This window comes from Oenanthe melanoleuca, chromosome 2, assembly GCF_029582105.1.
Source record: "Oenanthe melanoleuca isolate GR-GAL-2019-014 chromosome 2, OMel1.0, whole genome shotgun sequence".
Lineage (NCBI taxonomy): Eukaryota > Metazoa > Chordata > Aves > Passeriformes > Muscicapidae > Oenanthe > Oenanthe melanoleuca.
The window spans coordinates 57001147-57021805 of record NC_079335.1 but is presented as its reverse complement, the minus strand read 5'-3'; the positions used below and the strand labels follow the sequence as shown (position 1 = coordinate 57021805).

The window sequence follows — 20659 nt, the reverse complement described above, 5'->3', positions numbered from 1 at the left end:
GCGGCGAAAGCGGGGGTGACCACCCCAGGAAGTGAACAACAGAGAATCCGTGACCCCAGCGCTCAGCACCGGCGGCAGCGCGACCGGGGCCAGCAGCGCCTGGCCTGGCCTGGCCTGGCCCGGCACCGCCCCCGCCCCGCCCCATCCCGCCCCGCCAGAGCCCGGTCACGTGGGGCGGCGGGGAGGCGGGGAAAGGGCGGGACAAGGCGGCAAAGTCCCGCCCCCGACCGCCACGGCCGCCGCCAGGCTGCCCGCCTGCTTTGAGTGGCATTGTCCTCCGCCAATGAGCGGCCGGCTGGGCGGGAGGGGCGGGGCGGCGGCTGGCGGTGATAGGGCCTGCGGAGGGGCCCCGGCGGTGCGTGGCGTGTCAGCCTGTGGCGTGTGCGGTGCGGGACAGGACAGGACAGGACAGGACATGGTGGGCTCCAGCGAGACCGGGAAAGAGTCGTGGCGGGGCCGCTACTACCGCCTGGAGGAGGTGCAGAAGCACAACAACAGCCAGAGCACCTGGATCATCATCCACAACCGAGTCTACGATGTCACCAAGTTCCTGGACGAGGTGGGTGCCCGCCTTGGCGGGACGCTGAGGGCACCGGCGCCCCGCGGGTCGGGCTCGCCGGCGGCTCCCCGCGCTGTGCCCCTGGCAGGCTCCCCTCCGGCCCGCGGGTGCGGCACGGCGGGGCGGGAGCCGCCCTCGGGGCCGCGATAGCGCCCTGGAGGAAGAGCCGCGGGGCGGGCCCGGGCTCCGGGCGCCTCTCGGGCCGGGGAAACCCGCGAGTGGCGCGCACGCCGGCTGCGCTACCGTGTGTGTCATCCGCTGTGTGCCCGCGCCCGCCCCAAACTTTCGGGTCTGAATTCTGATTTGAATTTCCAGTAACTAAGGACAAGGAGAAAAAACTGGAGTCGGTGTTGAGGGCTGAGATAGGCGGGCTGGCTGTGTGAATCTTGGGTACCAAGAATGGGGTTGAGTCTATCTGTTTCTTGCTTTGGTGTGCCAACTGAAGACAAAATTAAAAGTGATGATTCAGCTGGGACCCAGAGCCATATTATCTTGTGAACTAAAAGGTCAGCAGCTCCTCTCTTCACACTATTGTAGTGTGTGTTGTATTGTGGAACAGGAAAGAAACTTCACAAAGTGGAAGGAAAGTACCACACTATGCAGAATGTTACAGATCTTGGGGTTACTCTAATAGTCACAGAATCACAAAATTGTTTGGATTGGAAGGGGCGTTAAAGCTCATCTGATTCCAGCCCCCTGCCAAGGGCAGAGAGAGGTTGCTCCACTGTACCAGGTCACTCCCAGCCCCTGTCCTTGAACGTGTCCAGGGATGGGGCATTCCCAACTTCTCTGGCAACCTGTGCCAGTGCTCACTGCTGTCACTGTAAAAAAACTTCATCCTTATATCCAGTCCTTGGTAAAGCCTCTTGGTCATAGTTGCTTGTGTTCCTATCTGCCAAATAAATACATCCTTGGTAGCCTAAAGACCTGGGTGGTCTTTATTTGCAGGAAATGGCAGACTTGGCATTGTATACAGGCAGCAACGTTCAGAAAATTAGATCTCACTGCTGCCCTAGCCCGTTCCGTGTGGGGGTGCAGTGTGGTGCTGCAAAGTTGCACCAGTTCAAACTCCAGAGTAGAGCACTAGAGTCAAGTTCTATTCCTTTGGCTGTGTTTTGTTGGGCTTTTTTCTTCTCCAGTTAGTGGTTGATGGTTTTGATCTCTGGCAGAAAGCAGTTAGTGTAAGCATTGATAGTCATGGTTAATAAAGAGATCTCATCCAGTGCTTGACCAAACACCACTGTGTCAACTAGACCATGGCAGTAAGTGCCACATCCAGTCTTTCCTTAAAACTCTCAGGGACAGGGACTGCCACCACTCTTGGCAGTCCATTTCAATGTCTAATCATCCTTTCTGTGAAGAAATTCTTCCTAAAAGCAACCAATTGAAAGGTGCATGATAGACTTTCTTTAATTTCTTAAAGAATACAGATTAGATGGGTTAGAGGCGCGACAAATTTGAAGCATCAGTAGTTCTATAGCCCCATCTTGATTTTTGTGCTTGTAAACACTTGTAATTCAAAGGAGAAACTGGGTGTTTTGCAAAGGAGGGTTGACAAGCAATTTTTCAAAGGCCGTGTTGACACAGGTAGTATTTCATTCTTAAGATGCATGTCAACGCAAATTGTTTGGCTTTTCTGCAAGGCAGATTGTGAAACTGATCTACTGACTCTTCCTTCATTATTTTTCATCTAGCTCTGCCCCTGGTCACCTTCATCCATTAGTTATGGGTGTTGCTGTATGGTTATGCAGTCAGGACCAGTTTAATTGTAGAAGCTCTGGAGAAGAATGCAGCTTTTCATGTAGTCTGCAAAACTGAATTAGCTTTTGGAAACTTACCAGTTTTGATTGATACATAATTGTATTGTTGTAACGTATTTTCCAGATTGAGGAGGCAGAAAAAAACTCATACCTTAAAAAAAGCCTAAATGTTACCCTACCTAACAAAAAAACCATAACACTTGATGAAAAAAAATTCAGAATCGAATGAGCATTTGAGTTTAAGTAGTTGTGCAGCCTCTTTCTTCAGTAAGTAAGGTGATATTGGTAAATATGAAGAGGCATCACCTTGTGTAAATTTCTCCAAGGAACCTTCATTTTCATCCTTCAGAACATCCTTCTGTTTGTAAGTATTTAAATAGTTGGGCTTTGGACAATGTGGGGGATGTCTTGGGACACACAAGTCAGACTTCAACCTCACATTGAACAGCTTTCAATAGAACATGGCTGGTTTTGAGCTGAAATTTTGAAGACATTCTGAGATAATGGATGACATTGTTGGAAATAATTACCCGAAATACTTTAAGTGAAGCTAGTCTGAGGGAAAGTTCTTTGACATTTTAATATTCATCATGTTGGTGATTTTTCTTATGGAACCCTTTGATTAAGATACTTCATAGGGCACTTCTTAAACATTTTTTTTTTTTAAATGCTTTTAGTACTTAGTTAACTTATCAAGTGTTATGCTAATTCTTTTGACACTGTCAGAAACGCTGAGGCTTTTGGATGTGACAGCTGAGGAGAAATTGAAGCTAGCCTCTTGCTGCTTCATTCCAGAATACAGTAAACCCTACTCCAAATTGGGATTGTGTTAGCTGTTTGAGTAGCATTATTGGTTAAACTCAAGTTTATTTCTTGCAGTTCCTTTCGGAAGTAGAAAAGTGTAACGTATTTTAAGACTTTAATGTGGGCTACTGAAATTTAAGTTGAAAAGCATTAAAAAGGGTATGCTGCTAAAGCATCACCTCACTCATGCTCTTCCCAAGTAGTACATAAGTATCAGCTTACTGGGGAGTGAAGAAATGGGAGCAGCAGCTAAGCTCACCAGTCCTGTTTCTTAAACCAGTAGAGCCATATTTTCAGCTACTGCATTAACCTATGAAAGTATTTTCTTATTAGTAATGAAATTGAAAACTTTACTGTGCTTCAGTCTTGAAGACACCTTGGATGCTCTTGTGCTTGATATGTGAAGGTGTGGTGCTTCTTTTCACTCCATTACAGTAGTTAAGGGTGTCTTCATAGAGCTTGCAGATGTTTAGTGGAACTTGTTCCGTTTTGGGGAACAATCAGCCTCTGAACACTTGATTGATGGTTGATAGGAAATGGGCTGGGGATGGTGAAATGTATGTGTTGGGAGTGGAGGCATTGTGTGGTGTGACCCATGGTAGCTTGACTTCCTAAAGGACAAGGCTTAAAAAAGATCATATGAAATATAGCAAAGGTTCTGAAGGAAGAAACAATTGTGTGCTTTGATCTTGTCCTTGGAGTTAATGAAGATTCCAGCAACTGCTTTTTCTAATCAGGTTGATTTTTTTGGTTTGGTGGGGTTTTTTGGTTTTGTTTTGGTTTTTTTGAAGTGGCAGATATTGGGTAAAATTAATAGCTTGAATATTCATCTCTGAATTTTCTTTGATTTTGCAAGTCTGGGAGAAGAAATCAAGAGACCTCAGCTTTCGAAATGCAATATTTAAAAGGTCTTAGCAAGAAAGGGTATTCTTGAAACCAGAAACTTTTATGTGATTTGTCGTTAAAGGCTGTCAGACCTGTGTTGCAGGAGATTTGGGAAACTTTTTCCTTAGCTTCAGGTCTTGTGATTTAACCCCAGGGAGTACCCATGTACCATGCAACGGCTCACTCGCCTTCCTACTTTGTGCATGGGGAGGAGAATCAGAAAAAGATTTTGTGGATCAGTATAAGATGGTTTAATAATTGAAATAAAGTAAATGTATCAACAATTGTTATGATAAGGAGAGAAGAAGATTAAAACCCAGCAGAAGCAAATGGTGCACCATGCACGTGTTCTCCACTCATTGACCCATGTCCAGCCTGTTCCTGAGCAGTGATTGGCGGCTCACAGACAACTCCTCTCAGTTTGTGAATGGAGTGTGACATTCTGTGGTATGGAATATCCCTTTGCCCAGTTCAGGTCAGCTGTGCTCCCTCACTGGCAGAGTATGGGACACTGAAAAGTGACTTAGGTGAGCACTGCTTGGTTGCAACCAAAGCATCAGTTCATTAACGTTATTCTCAATGCTAAATCCAAAGCACTCTACTGTACCAGCTACTAAGAAGAAAATTAACTGTGCGCCAGCTGAAACCAGGATAAGATCCTATGTCATTTAAAGAAAAATAACTGCTAGAAATGCATGTGTACTCACAGCTTGGCTGTGTCTGTATTATAGATAATTACAGATATGAAGAGCATTAAATGTCAATGAATGGACAAAGTACATTGGCAATGCTCTATAGTATTTCCCCACACATTTAATATGATCATCACTCTAGTCAGGTTTCAGCATCAATCTAATGGGCTAAACGAGAATAGCTGGGCCTGTAAAAATGGATGATCTGTGTCTTGATTTACTTGCTGTTGTGGGAACTTGATTGGATTCCCTAAGCTAGGCAAAAAAGCTGACATGTATAGGAACATCTCTGCCAGAGTGGAGTTTCTTGTTTTGGAAACTAACTATGGCATGCATTTAATATTAATCTAATACAGACTTTATTTGGGTTAATTCAGTTGTGGGTGGTCTAAAAGTTCAGCAAAAACATTATTGGTAATTTTTTTTTCCATAAGAGATATATATATATATATATAAGCTTGTGCTTCCATAGCACTTTCCCTAAACTTCTTCTAGAATGGACAGCTCCCACTAAGTGTGTTTTGTAATGCTGATCAAATAAAGTGCAAAAAGCAAATCATATTCTACTGCATCAGGATGAAAAATGTTCTCTCCCCTATGTGGCAATAAGTTAATTCATGCATGTGGTGGTGTTGTGGAGGAGTAGCATAATGCCTTTCATGTTTAAAGTCATGGTCAGCTTGCATTGAAAGATGCCTGTATTGGCACATTTGGAGTCTGCCAGTGAACCATGGGAACTTTTCCTGCAGAATCTTGAAGTGTGAGGATTAAACCCAGTATTAGTGCTTCCTTAAGCTCTGATGAAGCTTGCAGGAGAATCTGAAAATGTTTTAAGAAATAGTACTTCTTAGCACTTTTATGTGAAACTCCGTGAGCTGTAACTGTTTTGTAAGGGGGGAAATAGGCACTGTTGTTTAGCCTCAGTGCCCTGCAGCCCCTTGCTCACTGTTCCCCGCAGCCCCTTGGTGGGATGGGGAAGGGAATTAGGGAAAAAAGATAAAATGTGTGAGTTAAGAACAATTTAATAACTGAAATAAAATAAAATATAATAATTACAATAAAAAGAGAGACAAAAAGAGAGGCTAACACAGCCCATTGCCAAGCAGCAAGCTGCAGCTCCCAGCCAGCTCCTCCCAGTTTGTACACTAGGTTGATGTTCCGTGGTATGGAATACCCCTTTGGCTAGTTCTGATCAGCTGTCCTGGCTGTGCTCTTTCTTGTTCACCTTCTTTCTGGCAGAGCACGGGACATAGGACACTGAGAACTCCTTGAATTAGGGTAAGTGCTATTCAGCAGCAACTGCAGCATCAGTGTGTTATCACTGATTATGCTCATACTGAATCCAAAGCACTGTACCAGCCTCAAAGACAAAAATGCAGCTCTATCCCAGCTGAAATCAGGGCAGGCACCAAGCTACTGGGCATTTTGTTTGGATTTTATATAAAAGCCTAATGATAGATTTCAAAAATATACTTTCAGAGAGAGATCTTCTTTCCTAGGCTCTTGACGTTTTACATGAGCTGATGATTTCTGTCCTGAAACTTAAACAGATGATAGAAACAATTTGGAAGACTCTCTTCAGGCTGCATAAAAACGCCCCTGAAATAAGCATTTGTCTGTCCTGCATAATAGAGCTGATCTTCTCTGGGTGTTCCTGGCTCTGTCACTGCCCCCTTTCTGCTTTTCATTCCTGTAGTGTGGAAAGTGAGTTTGTGAGACTGCCACTAATGAAGACCTTTGGTGATGTCCCCAAAAGTTAAATTGGACCCTACGTTTCCTTTCCTCGGTATAGGAAGGGAGAGGGCACAGTAGTTGCAAATTAAGGTAGTTATGCTTTAATAGAGTCTTGAACTATGACACTGAGAAATCTACATGACTGTAGAAAAGGTAGCATTCAGGATGAGGTAAGCTGGACTTTAGACCCGGATGAGAGCAGCAAGATTAACTGCATATTTACCTTGTCTAAAACTTTCTAATGTGCTGCTGTTAGGAGTTAGTCTGTGCTGTGTACTAGTGCTGGCTCTGTATAGGCATTTGTTATGCATGTAGTTTAGATTATTTATTATATTGAGAATATCCTAGGAATGAGCTAGGCTGTCTTAATTTATCATCAAAAGCTTTTTCATTTCCCCTGAACCACAGGTTTACCTGCAAGAGCTCTTCAATTACTTTTATTAACAGGATTTTAGTTTAGGAGTCACTATCTGTATAGCCTTATGGGCTTTCCAGTTCCAGGGTCTATCCAGAGGATCTTCATTAAAGTAGCAGTTCTGGTAGCAGGCTTTATTTATCAGACAGAATTATGAACAAAGGCCTTGTGTAAACAAGCTTTGGGAAACTCATCCAGCCATGAAAGATGCTCATCTTTTGATAGAAAAGTCAGTTCTTGCCCTTTGTGTGAGACATTACAGTTGCTCTCTTTCATTAGGGGAGGTTTTAATGAAAGATTTTAATGAAATCTTTTCATTAATTGTGTGTATTATGTGCTAGTTATTTACAGAGGGTCTGTAAGTTCATATTTTTAAGCAGAGGTGGCATCTAAAAGCAAAGCATTTTGTTTCAAAGTACTCCCATCAAAGCCTAGTAGGTTATTATTAACATCTAGTAGATGGCTTAAGTTTGGAATTCTCTGTGTGATTTTCTGTACTTAGTGTTGCTCATGTCATAAAAAATAATTACCAGTTTTCCAGCTGTAGTGGCAGAGATCAGGGTGAATTTGTCCTCTTCAGCTGATCTGTGGTAGTCAGAGGGTTGCTAGAGAGGATTGGTTGCAGTCGCTGTCTTGACACTAATATTGTGGTTTTGTAGACAGTGGGATCAGTTGCTAATTAGACAAAAAACTAGTTCTACAGGGAAAAGCTGGAATGCCTCTATGGTGCTGCCCATACTGCTACGTGATTGCTTTGTACTGGCACAAGGGAGGGATTTGGGAACACAAGTTAGTACATGATCATTCTGCAGCTGGCAACCTGTGAGTAGTTTTTTGAAGTACTCCATGAAGTAATTTTAGTGTAGATGCAGTTACATTGCTAGATATCCACTTGTTTGGCTGGATAGTGAGTTTTGTTTTGTGAGCTAGTGTAAACCATGTGATCTTGATGACTTGCTGGAGTAACTGGTATTTTATGTGTTTGTATGAGTGGGGTTTGGTTTCAGTGCAGTGTGTGAAGAGGAGTTTACATGCTGCTGGTGCTTTATGGTGGTTTAACTTTGGAGCCTTCTGCTGCTTGTTGATACCTTGTTTGTTAAACATTTTCCATTTCCATGTTTTCCAAGGAATTGTGCAACCTTTTCTGCTGAAGTTGGTACATATGTTTTTCTATTGGGGGGGGCACAATTCTTCAGCATGGTATTAAAAAACCCAAACCCACTTTGCTAAAGAAATTCTATGAAGACTTAGTTGAGGTAATGTCTTGGAGTGCTGGTTAGGCTCAAGTTCAGCTAAGTGCCATTTCAAGGCAATATTGAACTTGAGTGCTCCCTCAGCTTTTGTCCAGTCTTTTCCCTGAATGCTTACCAGAATGGATTCAAGGGCAGGATTTTGTTGAGCATGCCATATTTGCAGGTTGCTTGCATAATCTTTGCTCTGCTTGTACTCTTCTGACCTTTTTTGGCTCAGCTGCTGTGTCTAATCTCTCTATCAGTTGCCTAATCTTGCTTTTGCTTAGTCATGGTAGGGATCCTTTACCCTAATAACTGAGGTATCTTGGCTCTTTGAAAAGTGTTGTGTTGGGTTTTTTTTTGTTTTTTTTCTCCTTAGCTTCCTTAATCTGTTAAAATAAATGTCTGCCTTTAATGTGAAGATTCAAGTTGTGGAGTTCTGGTTCTGTTGGAAATTCATAGTGGTAGTTTGGTTCATCTGTATGAACAAATACTGTTTTTGTCAGAAGAGAAGTTTTGGTAGGAGATCAACAGGATTTTAAGTAAGTTCTTACCTGAATTGCCTAGACTAATAAAAATGCCATTTCTTTAACCTGTGGGCTTTTTGGTGAGGTGTGCTCCCCACCAGATGACCATAAATTGTAGAAACTTTTCCCTGTTTTCTGTAATTTTATATCTTGTACTCAGAAGCATTAAAAATTTAAGTTCCAAAGCTTTTTAGCTCATCTGCTGCTGATAAAATGCTAATATCTATTCCAAGGTTGCCATAATCCAAGGCAGTACTAGTAAGTGCTTTTAACTTGTTTACCTAATCACTTCCTGTGTTTATGTAGTACTCTGCTGCTTGAAAGTTGTGGTGAATTTTTGTGGCATGATACCTGTTACATGAATAAGTAACTTGGAGCTGAGGAAGTGCACTGAACTAGAAGATGTGATAGATCTTGCAGTATATTCAGGTGGAGTTATTTGGTAGATAAAAATGTACTTCATAAAAACTTCATAAAATCCCTAAAGTACATCCTGGGGAAGAATAAAAGTTAATGGATAACAGGTGTTTATATTAGGGGAATGGTGATGAATTGAGGTATTAGAAGATCCTGGGAGATGACTTCTCTGTACCTCAGGGGTTTTATCAACAATGTGGTTTTGGGATTCCATACTCTATGAAAACCAAATTGCTATTCTGGAGTCTTAAATGAGCTTTCAGTTGTGCTTAATCACTTCCAAAGGAGCTGTCTTTCTTGATATTTGTGCCATAATTTGTTTTGGAAAGGATCCTTAAAGTTATCTGGCCCAGCTCCCCACTCAAACCAGGATTAACTAGAAGGTCAGGTTCCTTAGCACCTCGCCAGCTTGTTTTGCCAATGCTTGATTGCGCTTCTTGTGAACAGATTTTTTTATCTTGCTGGAATGTTCTTGCTGCAGCTTATACCTTTTTGGCTTTTATCCTTCTGCTGTATAAAGCACTGCTTGGATGAAAATACACGTTTCCTAAAGAAGTGAAAGCACAGAATGTAACTTCAGGTGATAGTTGGGCTGTAAAGACACAGACTGATTCCCGCACAACTTTCTAAATGCTTTAGTTGCAAGGGGTAATGCCTCTTACTGCTTCTTGGCCAATGAAATAGAGACTTATCTTCCTTGACTTTGGCTTCAGAGGGTACATAAAGCTCTCTAGTTTTTCAGAAAGGCTTATGTTTGCTCTAGAAAGTCTGGCAGTTGATTTTGCTTTTTTTTTTTTTTTTTTTTTTTTTAATTATAGAAATGGAAAAATGCAGAATTTCCGTTTCTAGAATATGAAATGTATTTCAGTAACAAACTCAAACTCATTAAAATTACAGCACCCAGGAGGTGAAGAGGTCCTTAGGGAGCAAGCTGGAGGAGATGCTACTGAGAACTTTGAAGATGTTGGCCATTCCACAGATGCAAGGACACTGTCAGAATCCTTTATTGTTGGGGAACTTCATCCCGTGAGTATATGAAAGTGTCTCTACTTTTGTGTTTACTATACTGTTTTTGCATCTAGTTACTTGTCTGGTAATTACTTCCAAATCAATAACTGCTAGTTTGGTTGGATGCCAGTCCTGCAGCTGTTTGTGGATGGACTTAGGTTTGAGATAGTTCCCCCAATGTGAAGGGATTTGATTAGTGTAGCATAAGGATGGTCACATCTTTTGGTGCTTTAAATTGCCTTGCAGCTTAGTTCTTGAATAAACTGAACATGGAATCGTTGTCATTCGCTGTTAAGCTTTGTAATGAAACTCTGTAGCCCCTGAAGGTGGTATGTCAGAATGTCTAGACCTTTTCTTATGCAAGAATGCAGTGACTACTTAATAACCACTTTAATGCTTTCATTGTAAATGTGTATCTGCCAGGCTTCCATCTGCATGGAAAGGTACAATCCTGGCTCTTCATATGTATGTTTAGAGAATGCTTATTTACAAGCTTTGTATTTCTAGTTTGTTGCTCTGTCTTCCCCTCTCAGGCTCCTGCCACTTTTAGCTGTATCATGGTTCTCTACTTGTGGTTGTCAGGATTGTTTATGATCAGTTCCCACTGGATCATCTGACACATTCTCTCTTTTATACTGTCAGTCCTATTTCCTGTACTTTTAATGAGCACCTTTCTGCTGTCTCAAGTAGCATTTCTTTCTAGCTACTTGCTGCCTTGGCTTTTTTCAGCTAGGCCATAGTTAAACTCTCCTGCATCTTAATAGCTGAAAACCACTGTTTCAAAGTTTAGCCTGCTAGTGTGCCTGTCTGCTGTACTTTATTGTTCATTCCTACCTCATTCCCACTTATTTCATGTATGTTTTGTCTTGCATTTGTGGTAAATAGTCACTGTCTTGAGTAGTGTATTTCACAGTAAGATGCCCAATCTTGCTTGTCTCAGGTTATCTTTTGATAAATATTACTAGTGTAGCTTGTCCTAATAAGAAGTGATTTGGCTCTGATGCACATTTGTGGCTTTGCAGGCTTGCAATCTATTTCTGTGCCACTAATGTTGTTCTTAACCTGGCTGTCAGTCCAGTTCCTCCTTGTTTGGCAAGTGCCTGTTTTCACTTGATATGAAAAAAGCAGCTTGGTAGTTTAATGTACAAATACAAAACTAACAGGATTATGTACTGTTGGTTTTTTTTGTAATGAATGTGACTATGCCAAGCAGAACTTTGAGTTTATGAAAGATCCCTAGAATCTGGGACCTTTGGTCCAGTGGACATGGGACCACAGCCAGTTAGTTGACTTTACCTGATAATACAAGCACACTAAGCAGAATTAATATGATTGCAGTCAGTGTATAAGCTAAGGTTATGTACTCTCCAGAGATAAAGGAAAGATAAAAACATGGGCACAAAGAATAGTGAAATTTGTTGGAGGTTCAGGTTTCACTTCTTCCTTGAAATCTGGGAAGTATTATTTAAGGAAGTGATCTTGTTTATGTTAGCTCAAAATCAATCACTGACATCTGCTCTCTTGCAAGTCTGTTTTTATTAGTGAAAAATACTTACCATTAACAGAATGAATTGCAAACTGAATTTAGTGGTAAATTGTGTGAGTTGGTTTTGTTTTTTAATGCTTTCAGATTTTGTCTAAATGTTCCTTGCTTTTTTTTTTTTTTTTTTTTTTTTCTTGCAGGATGATAGAAACAAGATTCAGAAACCAACAGTAAGTATGTTTCTTGAAATGCCATGTTGTTTCTTTTGGGCATTGCAGTGTCTTAGTGTCTGTGTATGAATGGTATACCTTCAGAAATAGGAAATAATTCAGTTTAAGTGCGATGGTTCAAGTTTTAAATCTTGAACCTGTTGATACTGCTTCAAATTGTTCTTTCCTTAACTGTTATTTTCTTTTATTTGTCTGGCTTCATACTAGGGGGTTATTAAGTGTATTATACTATAGCAAAAAAGTGACTGGAGTCAGTCAGTGGTCTTCTAGTGTTCAGTTTAAAAAAATCAGTGTATTGGCAGAACAGATTAGTAAGTGTTTGTGGGAGGAAAAATGTGATGCTTAACAATATATTGGTCACGCTAGTAGATAGAAAGTGTAGAGGCATTCAATGTATTATAAATCAGTTAAATTGCAATTGTGAACCCTTTTCAAGGTGAAATTACTGTTTGCTTCCTGACTATTTAATTAGATTCTGCTGAGTATCCTGTAAATGCAGCGTTGCACTTATTTTCTAATGGATTTTTTCCATCCTTATTAGAATTAATCTGTGTTGGCACTCAGCTGTCAAACTCAAAAAAAATTCATGTGTCCCTTAAAGGAGAAGGTGCTTCAGGGATTAATTTGTACAGTTGCTGCTGTGTCCATATAGGATGTTTGCACTGGCCTTACCAGTAGAGCAGTATGCTTAGGAAATAATTGGAAAATATTTTTAAATTAAACTTAGTAAGAATAAGGTCTTAATTTTCTTGTTTTGAGAGATTGTTTCTTAGAAGTAGCACTTTCCTGAGATCTTCCAATGATATGAATCACTTAAAGGAAAGAGAGGAAATTTATGCATATATATGCATTGAAATCAGCTATTAATTTTTTAACTAGTATACTAATAAAAGTAAAAAATGGAATAATGATTGAAATTCTGAGCTTCTTCCCACCAAGAGCAGTGTCTGCTATTCAGATTTCTTTTGACATTTAGGGCAGTTTACACTTAAGCTTTAAGAACGGTAATGATAAATGCAACTGAGAACAGACTGCCCAGTGCAATTTGTAGCAGATAATCCTTTGACTAATATCAGAGGAATTTACCAAACTGAGGTACTTAGAATATTACTTGGCCAATGCATAGTCAGGTGGGAGTTAAGATGTGTCCAAATAGATACACTACACTTGTTCCCTGTCATTCTAGAAGGAAGATGAGGTGCTTTAAATTAATTGCAAATGTTCTGATACCAAAGCAAGTAATTTTGCAGTGATGGATCTTGTGCCACTAAATTTAGGTAGGGTTTTAATTCTTGGATTTTTAAAATAAACTTATGGTCATACACAATTAGAGTTATTCAGATTAATAAGTCTTCATGTAAATTGTGCACAGGTACCCAACTGGAATTTGACCTTGTAGTGCTGCTTTTTTTGTGGAAACTGAAAAAGAAGTCCAAATCAGTATCAGAAACAGCTATAACAATTTGACTGATTCTTGCACAACCTGAAACAGCACACTAAAACCCCTGAGTTTAATAAACCTTGTAGATGTAAATTAGTAGCTTTCTTTATGTAGTTTTGATATAAAAAAATATTTCTGAATGATTTTCAAGTTTTTTCAATTTGATTTTAGTCAAGGACGGGATTTTTGTCTTAGAGATGACAAACTTTTCAAATGTAACTTAAGGTTGAAGTTAGTTTCGTAAAGCTTGCAGCAAAATTTTGAAAATATTTTAGGAACTTGATGCAATGTTGGCTGTAGAAACTGCTACTAACTAGTTTATAATACAACAGAACTGCTGTAGGAATTAGGAGAAAATGCTCTCAAATGCATGCACTGAGTTGTTTCTGAATTAGTTTCATTTGGTGAGCTTTGAGAAACTCTGGGGCTAGTTAAGATGGAGAGGGTTGTCTTCCTGAAGTAAATATCTTCTTATGCTTTGTTTTCCAGGAAACTCTTATTACCACTGTTCAGTCTACTTCCAGGTACAGTATGACATCTGATTTCGAAGTTCCTGATTATTTTCTGAAGCTTAAAAAGCTGAATAGCTTTTATCTGCTGGAAGCTGAGATATCAGGGGGTGGTGCATGAAAATTTCTGTGTAAACTCCAAGTTGGCATCTATGTACCACTTTAGAAGTGTGTCAGCTTACTAGGTAGATACTTTTCTCATATTGACAGGTGTCAGTATCTACCAAATGGTTGGTTTTGCACAGGCCTTTATTTCTGGAGTCTGCCATGTGAAGGGAAGACTAAGTGCCATTGCCAACTATTTTACTGACCTGGATGCCTTGCTTTTAAAATTTGCCCTGCTATTGCTGTTGCATCTAAGGGAAAAAAGAGGATTCTGCGTATGAGAAGGAAGATCTGAAAGAATTGGGAGAGGGTTGGAATACCACTGAATCAACCTTTGTAAAGTTATATCCTGCTGACAGTTGCCTACTGCTGAAACCTCAGAGGAATTCTGTGACCCTCTGGGTGGGGAGGTTGGGTACTTAGAAGTGTCATGTGATGCTGCTACTTAAACAGCTTTTGAATGAATGACATTCTGGGCAGCACACCATGACTTTGAATGTGCCTAGGGTTTTACTCTTCTTTAGGAAGCAAGCTTCTTGTAAGCTCTAATACAAAGCCATGCTGTACAAGCTTCTTCCCTTGTCTGGAGTATTACAGGTCAATCCAGGTATTCTGTTGCCCTGAGTTTGAAGTATTTGTTGGAGTGGGGAGGAAGGACTTCTTTAAGCAATGACTTTTATTTTTCTTTTTATAACTTGCTGGTTATCACTTCCTAAACTGCTTTTTCAAAAACTTCCCTTTAGTTCATGGTCCAACTGGGTGATCCCGGCAATAGCAGCGATTATCGTGGCCCTGATGTATCGTTCCTACATGTCAGAGTAAGCGCCTTACTGACAATTAAAGCAAGAAGAGAATACATTCTCTGGGAGAAAATATAAGCAATCCTAACCCAATATTTTCCTGGACAAAAGCCTGATGTCTGAAGAAAAATTCAAGTTTTTCAGAAAATGACACAATTCTCTTTCTGCTGTGCACTTTTCTTAATGTTGCCTTCTTACATGCTGCTGTGAAGTGATAAAAAGGCATCATTTCTCTTTTTATATAACACTTTTTTTTCTGTAATGAATTATACGATAACTGTATTGATTTCTGTGGTAGAATATTATTTTGTATGTAACACTGATTCTGGTTATTTCTCTTTAATCTGTAATAGGGTCATTAGGACTCTCTTTAGGTATATATTTTACAGCTTTAAAAGACTACCAAAACTGTGTACATGTACACAACTTAACTTAAAAAAATCATGTTGTCTTTTTAAATGCAGTATGAATGAAATGCAAGTTAAATGTGATGAGTAAAACTGAGTGGAGTTATAGGTGCCTGGAAGTGGGTTGGGCCCTGCCAAGCAGTTATAATGAACTGGGTTTTTTTTCTTTTTTTTGTTTTGACAACTGCTCTTATAGTTGTTGTAGGTTCTCCTAGCAAACTGTTCTGTTTGTCTCCCATTGAAAAATTCAGGTGAAATATGAAACTCAATGTTTGGCCCAATTATGTCTCTCATTTTTGTGAAAAATAGCTCTTTTTTTCAAGAAAGGCAGAAAAAAGTAACTGCTAAATAGTACTGTTCCTGCCAAACACTCAGGTGACTGTAGAATTTGTTCTGGAAGTTTTAGCCTTTGATAAAAATCAACTTTGTCAAGTACATTGTGAGGGGGAAAACTGATAAATTAAATCTACTTCTGACTCTTCTGTGATGTGCTTTGGTGCTTTACTATGAAGAGGCAACTGTTTTCACTGCTGAATACAAGATAACGACAAGTTTGCATTTTGTGGTGAACATTTTTAGTCTTATGTAAATGATCATGAATAAAAGTTTAATTGCTTATACCTACTGGCTCAAACACCTTCATTTCCAAATTCTTTGAAGGCCTTGAAAGGGATGCCCTGTTGGGGCACTTCTCAGAAGTGCACTTACAGTAACTCCCATCAACTTTGTGTCAAGCAGTGACTTTTGTCCTGTGTTTGCCATGGCTTTCTCACTGAATGTGGTGAAACAGAGTTTAAAACTTCAAGATTTGATATTTTTATAGATAACCTTTAAAAATGATACAATAACTCAGAGTTGGTATTTAGAATCACAAATCACGTTTCATTTCTAAAAACACTTGAGTCCATATATCTAGGCAAGGCAAAAAAATAAAAAGGGCAACTTGAGAAAGCTTAGCTTCCCCCCTCCAAGAATTTCAGACAGATGAGTATGTGATAAGATATAAGTATCCAAATGAGCAGATAGAGCAATTAAAGTATATCTGAAATGGGAAACACTTCTGGGGAAATGCTTTTTTCCCATGTTGTGTATGTTGGTGTTTTAATATCATGTAGCTCTGTTTTGGTCCTGTATACTGGATATTTAAGCAATTCCCTGGAGTAACTATGGAAGCTCAGTCCCATCTAAAAATATTCAAGTTGGCGTGTGCAGGAAATTTCCAGTGTGAACCAGAAGCATGGTGAGTACAGATAAGTAGGCAGTGCTTCAATGATGCTAATAAAAAATGTTCATGTAGACGTGAATTCCCCTCCACTGTGTGGATACAAGTTATTCCTCAGAGATACAGTCCTTTTGGGTTTTTAAGTGCAAACTTATTTTGTAAAAAGAGAAAGATCTAAACTAGAAAAATGATCAGGCTTACTATCCTTTTTAATGCTCTTTAGGTTAGAGCTACTTTCCTTAGAGGTATCATATAGAACTTTTTATGTGAATACTACTTTAGTTTTTGAGTATGAATAGAAAATACATATGGGTGTGGTGAGGAATGAATGGCTGTGCTATTGTAAAAGCAAGTGAATTAAGGGTAGTCAATGTTTTTACAGTCTGACAGCAAAAATAAAAGAATTGACAATCTGCTTTCTTTTCAGAACAAAGTCCTTTGTCCACAGATCCAATTCAAAAGTATTTGCTCTAATTGTCTGATAATAAATACTAATTTTTGTTTAAAGAGGCTTGCTTTAGTGGTTGATGCTTTAAATCACTTGTCATCTTTTATTGTCTACTTGTACAACCTTGTAATGTTTACACTGCCTAAAATTATTTTGGCATTGCATTTTTGGCCTTTATTTGCCTGTCCTCTGTTGTTCACAAGAATGCACAGTGATGGAGAGCTCCCCCTTAAATGGAGATGGCCTTGGCTGCTTCTTAGTGTCTGTGGAGCAGAGCCAGCACAAGTTGTTCACTTGCTCCCTCTGAGATGACAACGAAAAAAATAGTGTGCTGTTCCTTTTCTCTTTTTGCTCCATCATGCTGGTCAGGTGCCTTTTCCCTAGTCATTGTGCTGCAATCAGGATTTTGCAGAATGCTAGAGAGAAGCTGGCAAGGGAGTGAAATTGAAGCTGATCACAAATTTTCTGCAGAGAGAAAAAAATGCAGAAGTGCTATTTTTATTTTCTGTATGTTTGACTACTGAGGGTAAAATGGTGTTTATAAACTCATGGACATTTGAAGCAAAAGAGTTCCTGTATTTTCTGCAAGGCTGGCAATGACTTAACTGAAACTCAGTGGGAATGAGTGAGTTATATCAGTGTGCACAAAATATATAGAACATTAGTAGTATTATAGCATTTTTCTCCTGAATATAGAAAAGGATTTCAGAATTGGTGTAGAAGGAACAAGAAACAGGAGGAAGCTCATGCTCCTCTGTGCTTAGCTCTTATGCCTGTCCACAGTTATGGTGAAGCTAGTAACTGATGGATAACTAACTTAAATTCCACTTTCATACTTCATTATGATTCTCCCTGTGATTTATTCATTATGTGTTGAAATATTTTGAATTCTTAAGTAGGTGGGCAGAAGCACATGAAGTAATGAGAAAATGTTGGAACATTAGATCTTGGTAGATGATTAATGCTGATTTTCTGTTCTTTCTGAAAACTAGTTAGACTTGTTCTTAATCTTCTTACATGTAGGAGTGTGCATAAAGCAATCCTTGACATTTTCTTTGCAAGTTTTTTAAGTGGGGACATAAAATGCAACTTTCTAAAAGTGAGAACATGCAATGGTCTACATTAATGCTGCTAAAACAAAGCTCAGAATAGACACAACTGCACTGCAGTCTCGTGTAAGGGAACAGATTTTTACTTTTATCCTGTATAGTATAATTCCTGTGCCTATACTTAAACAGTTTGCTTCACTTAGGCAGAGACAGCCTAAGTACTGCCCATGGCTGTCAGTTCTGCTCACTGAAAGCAGCACTGTCAGGCAAGAAGAGTTACACATAGGAAAGCCTAAGGGAAGTTTTTTTGGTGTTTCTGGACAGCACCAGAGAACTCCTGCAGACCTTCAGAGTCCAGGAACTGTACCCAGTAATACAACCACCACAGAAATTTTTGCTTTTTGTGCAGACCCTGGTCCATGGATAAACCTGACTATTGCAGGGTGAGGACACTCCACTGTGTCTCTGGAGTCCCACCTATTTAGGTCTTTGATAAATACAGCCATGTATTTTTTGAAATTAATAGATGTTTTACCTTTCACTGGTGGGAAATATGTTCTAGAAACTACTTCAAGGTTTAAGAGGGCATGAATAGAGAGAAAAAGGTAAGCCAAGCAAGGAGTGTGCTTTCCTAAATTACTTTTTATCAAAAAAGTCATCATTCTCCTATTGTAGGTTTCTGAAGGCAGTTGATGCTTTTAGTGTCACTCATCTTACTGTGGCTTCCAGAGATACCTGTTAGAGGTGTGCTTTCTGCATGGGTGCTTGAGGGTAGACATGAAAGAAGAGTTTAACCTGTGGCTTTATAAGCCTTAGAACAAGGGTGGTGAGCTGGTCCCTAGAAACTAAAAAATACATCCTTTCACATGTAAACTGAGTGGCTTCACAACTTGTATTTGGATCCATTTTCAGAGTGGTGTTGCAATTGATAGCATCCTCTATCAGTCTGAGGAGGCTAAGCAATTGAAAAGCACTCAAGGGGAGTTTGTATTTGAGCAGTCACAGCTTCTGGGGTTGGACTGAGAAAACCTTGTTTTAGGTGATGCTTTAGAACTACTTTTTGATCCTATGATAGTCACAAAGACATTTGAGAATTCAGGTCAAGTTACTAGAATACAAGCTGATGTATGCAGACTTAGGGCTAACTAGCTGATCTCAGGCAGCTTGTGGTGATGGGCTGCTCTTAGTCTTGGTTGCATGCAAGAATATTTATTGCACCTTTGCTGAAGGCAAAGCAATCACAAGCTTGAGAAGTTCAGCATCTATTGGATGTGTCAGCCTGATCAGACAAGATTATCCTGCCTCGAGGCCCGGAGGAATCTTGATCTGGGATTGTGTCTCAGATCACATATAACACACATCTACAGGATCAGACTCTTCAAAACAAATTATGCTTTTTCATATAGTAAATTGGTGTCTTCAAATAAGTGTCAGGAGGTGAGGAAGAGCAGGAGTGGTGGCTGAAGACAAGAGAAACAGCCTGTGAAACAAGGACTTGTCCACGATTTTCTTTCTGAGCTCTGTGCCCTAACTGCTAAGTACAGAGATTTTTACTCTCTCCTCTGCTATGAATCCAGCATTGTTTCTACTGGAATGGATGAACTGATTGAATTTTTATCTTGATTCTTGGACAAACTTTTACAGCCTGGGCAGACTGTAGCCTAGTTTAGAGTGAATTTGGATATGTCTGCATCATTCCTGTAGGCGTAACCTCACCGGTTTCTGCTGGGCCTCGCTCCTAGTTTGCATGAAGCATGAGAATGCAGCTCCAGACTTGTCACACACTTTCATGTGGGAGCCTTTCAGTTTGTTCTTGAAGTCATCACAAGCTCATTATGAATCCCTTAGAAATAGATGGCCTTCCTACTTCCAACTGTTGATAGGCAATTTTAAAAAAATCACAAAGCAGCATAGCGCTAAAAAAACAAGTCACCAAACTATGTTCCTTTTGTTCTTTAAAAATTCACATATTTTAAATCCACTGTTGCAGGGACTTCACTCCTGTGTGTAAAAGAAAACCCTAGGAAACAGATTCTGATTTTGTTTGGAGTGCTTAGGAGTTTCTAGTAACACTGTTGAAAAAGGTGCTTACAAGCAAACAGATGAGTGTAAGTTCTCTCATAAACAAAAATTTGTGCATCTGTTAGATTTTTCTTTTGTTTACTAAGCAGTCTACCAGCACAATTAAAAATGGTAAGTACAAAATGAATTAAGACAACAAACTTTGTCTTGAAACTAAGCATGGACTGAGCCCTGGAGTGTGAGCATGTGAGGCAGTGCAGCTGTGAGCGGTGCTGTGCTGTGTTACTGAAAAGCAAGCCAGGGGACTGTGTGTCAGCATCCTATTTCTTCTGGCACAGAGCCCTCTGGTAATTCTGTCTTCTGGGAAAACTTCCCTTAATACACTCATTTTGAATCCAATGAATGCTATTAGAAGAAGGCTAAATTTATTTTAATACTTGTTTTATTAACATAATGAAAAAGGACTTACAGATTTTGGAAATGTCATACAAATATCATGATTTCTATTATTCATTGGTCGTATCCTTGCTCAGATATTAACGCTGGAGATCAGTGACCAGGAATATCATGAAGGAAACAGGATTTCCACAAAAATTATATCCAATATAATAAACATACTTTCTCTATTTTTAATTTAAAACTTCAAAGAAGCTTTAAACCCATGCAACAATGTTCATTTTAGAGGGATCAACCCCGTCTGTGCAACAAAGTGCCATCAAAATGCCCTGAAAAAGAACAGTCTTTTTCCAGAAACACATTTGCTTAGGTATATGTATTTTTAGCATCTTGTTGCATAAACCAGTCATATGTAGGCCACAAATCCTTGTAGGATGTGTAGGCCACTAGCAGCTGCTTGGCATATGACAAATTTTGTCTCCTGTATGTACAACAAAATTAACATATCTTTGTC

At 39.7% G+C, this 20659-nt stretch overlaps 1 protein-coding gene across 1 annotated transcript; it reads left to right on the top strand.

Annotated features, from left to right (window-relative positions):
* Nucleotides 1–208: 208 nt before the first annotated feature.
* LOC130250043 (cytochrome b5) lies at nucleotides 209–15628 on the top strand. The gene is made up of 5 exons (XM_056485351.1): nucleotides 209–559; nucleotides 9923–10051; nucleotides 11717–11746; nucleotides 13677–13711; nucleotides 14545–15628. The coding sequence occupies exons 1-5, from the start codon at nucleotides 284–286 to the stop codon at nucleotides 14621–14623; spliced, it is 549 nt and encodes a 182-aa protein (XP_056341326.1). The 5' UTR covers nucleotides 209–283; the 3' UTR covers nucleotides 14624–15628.
* Nucleotides 15629–20659: the final 5031 nt, after the last annotated feature.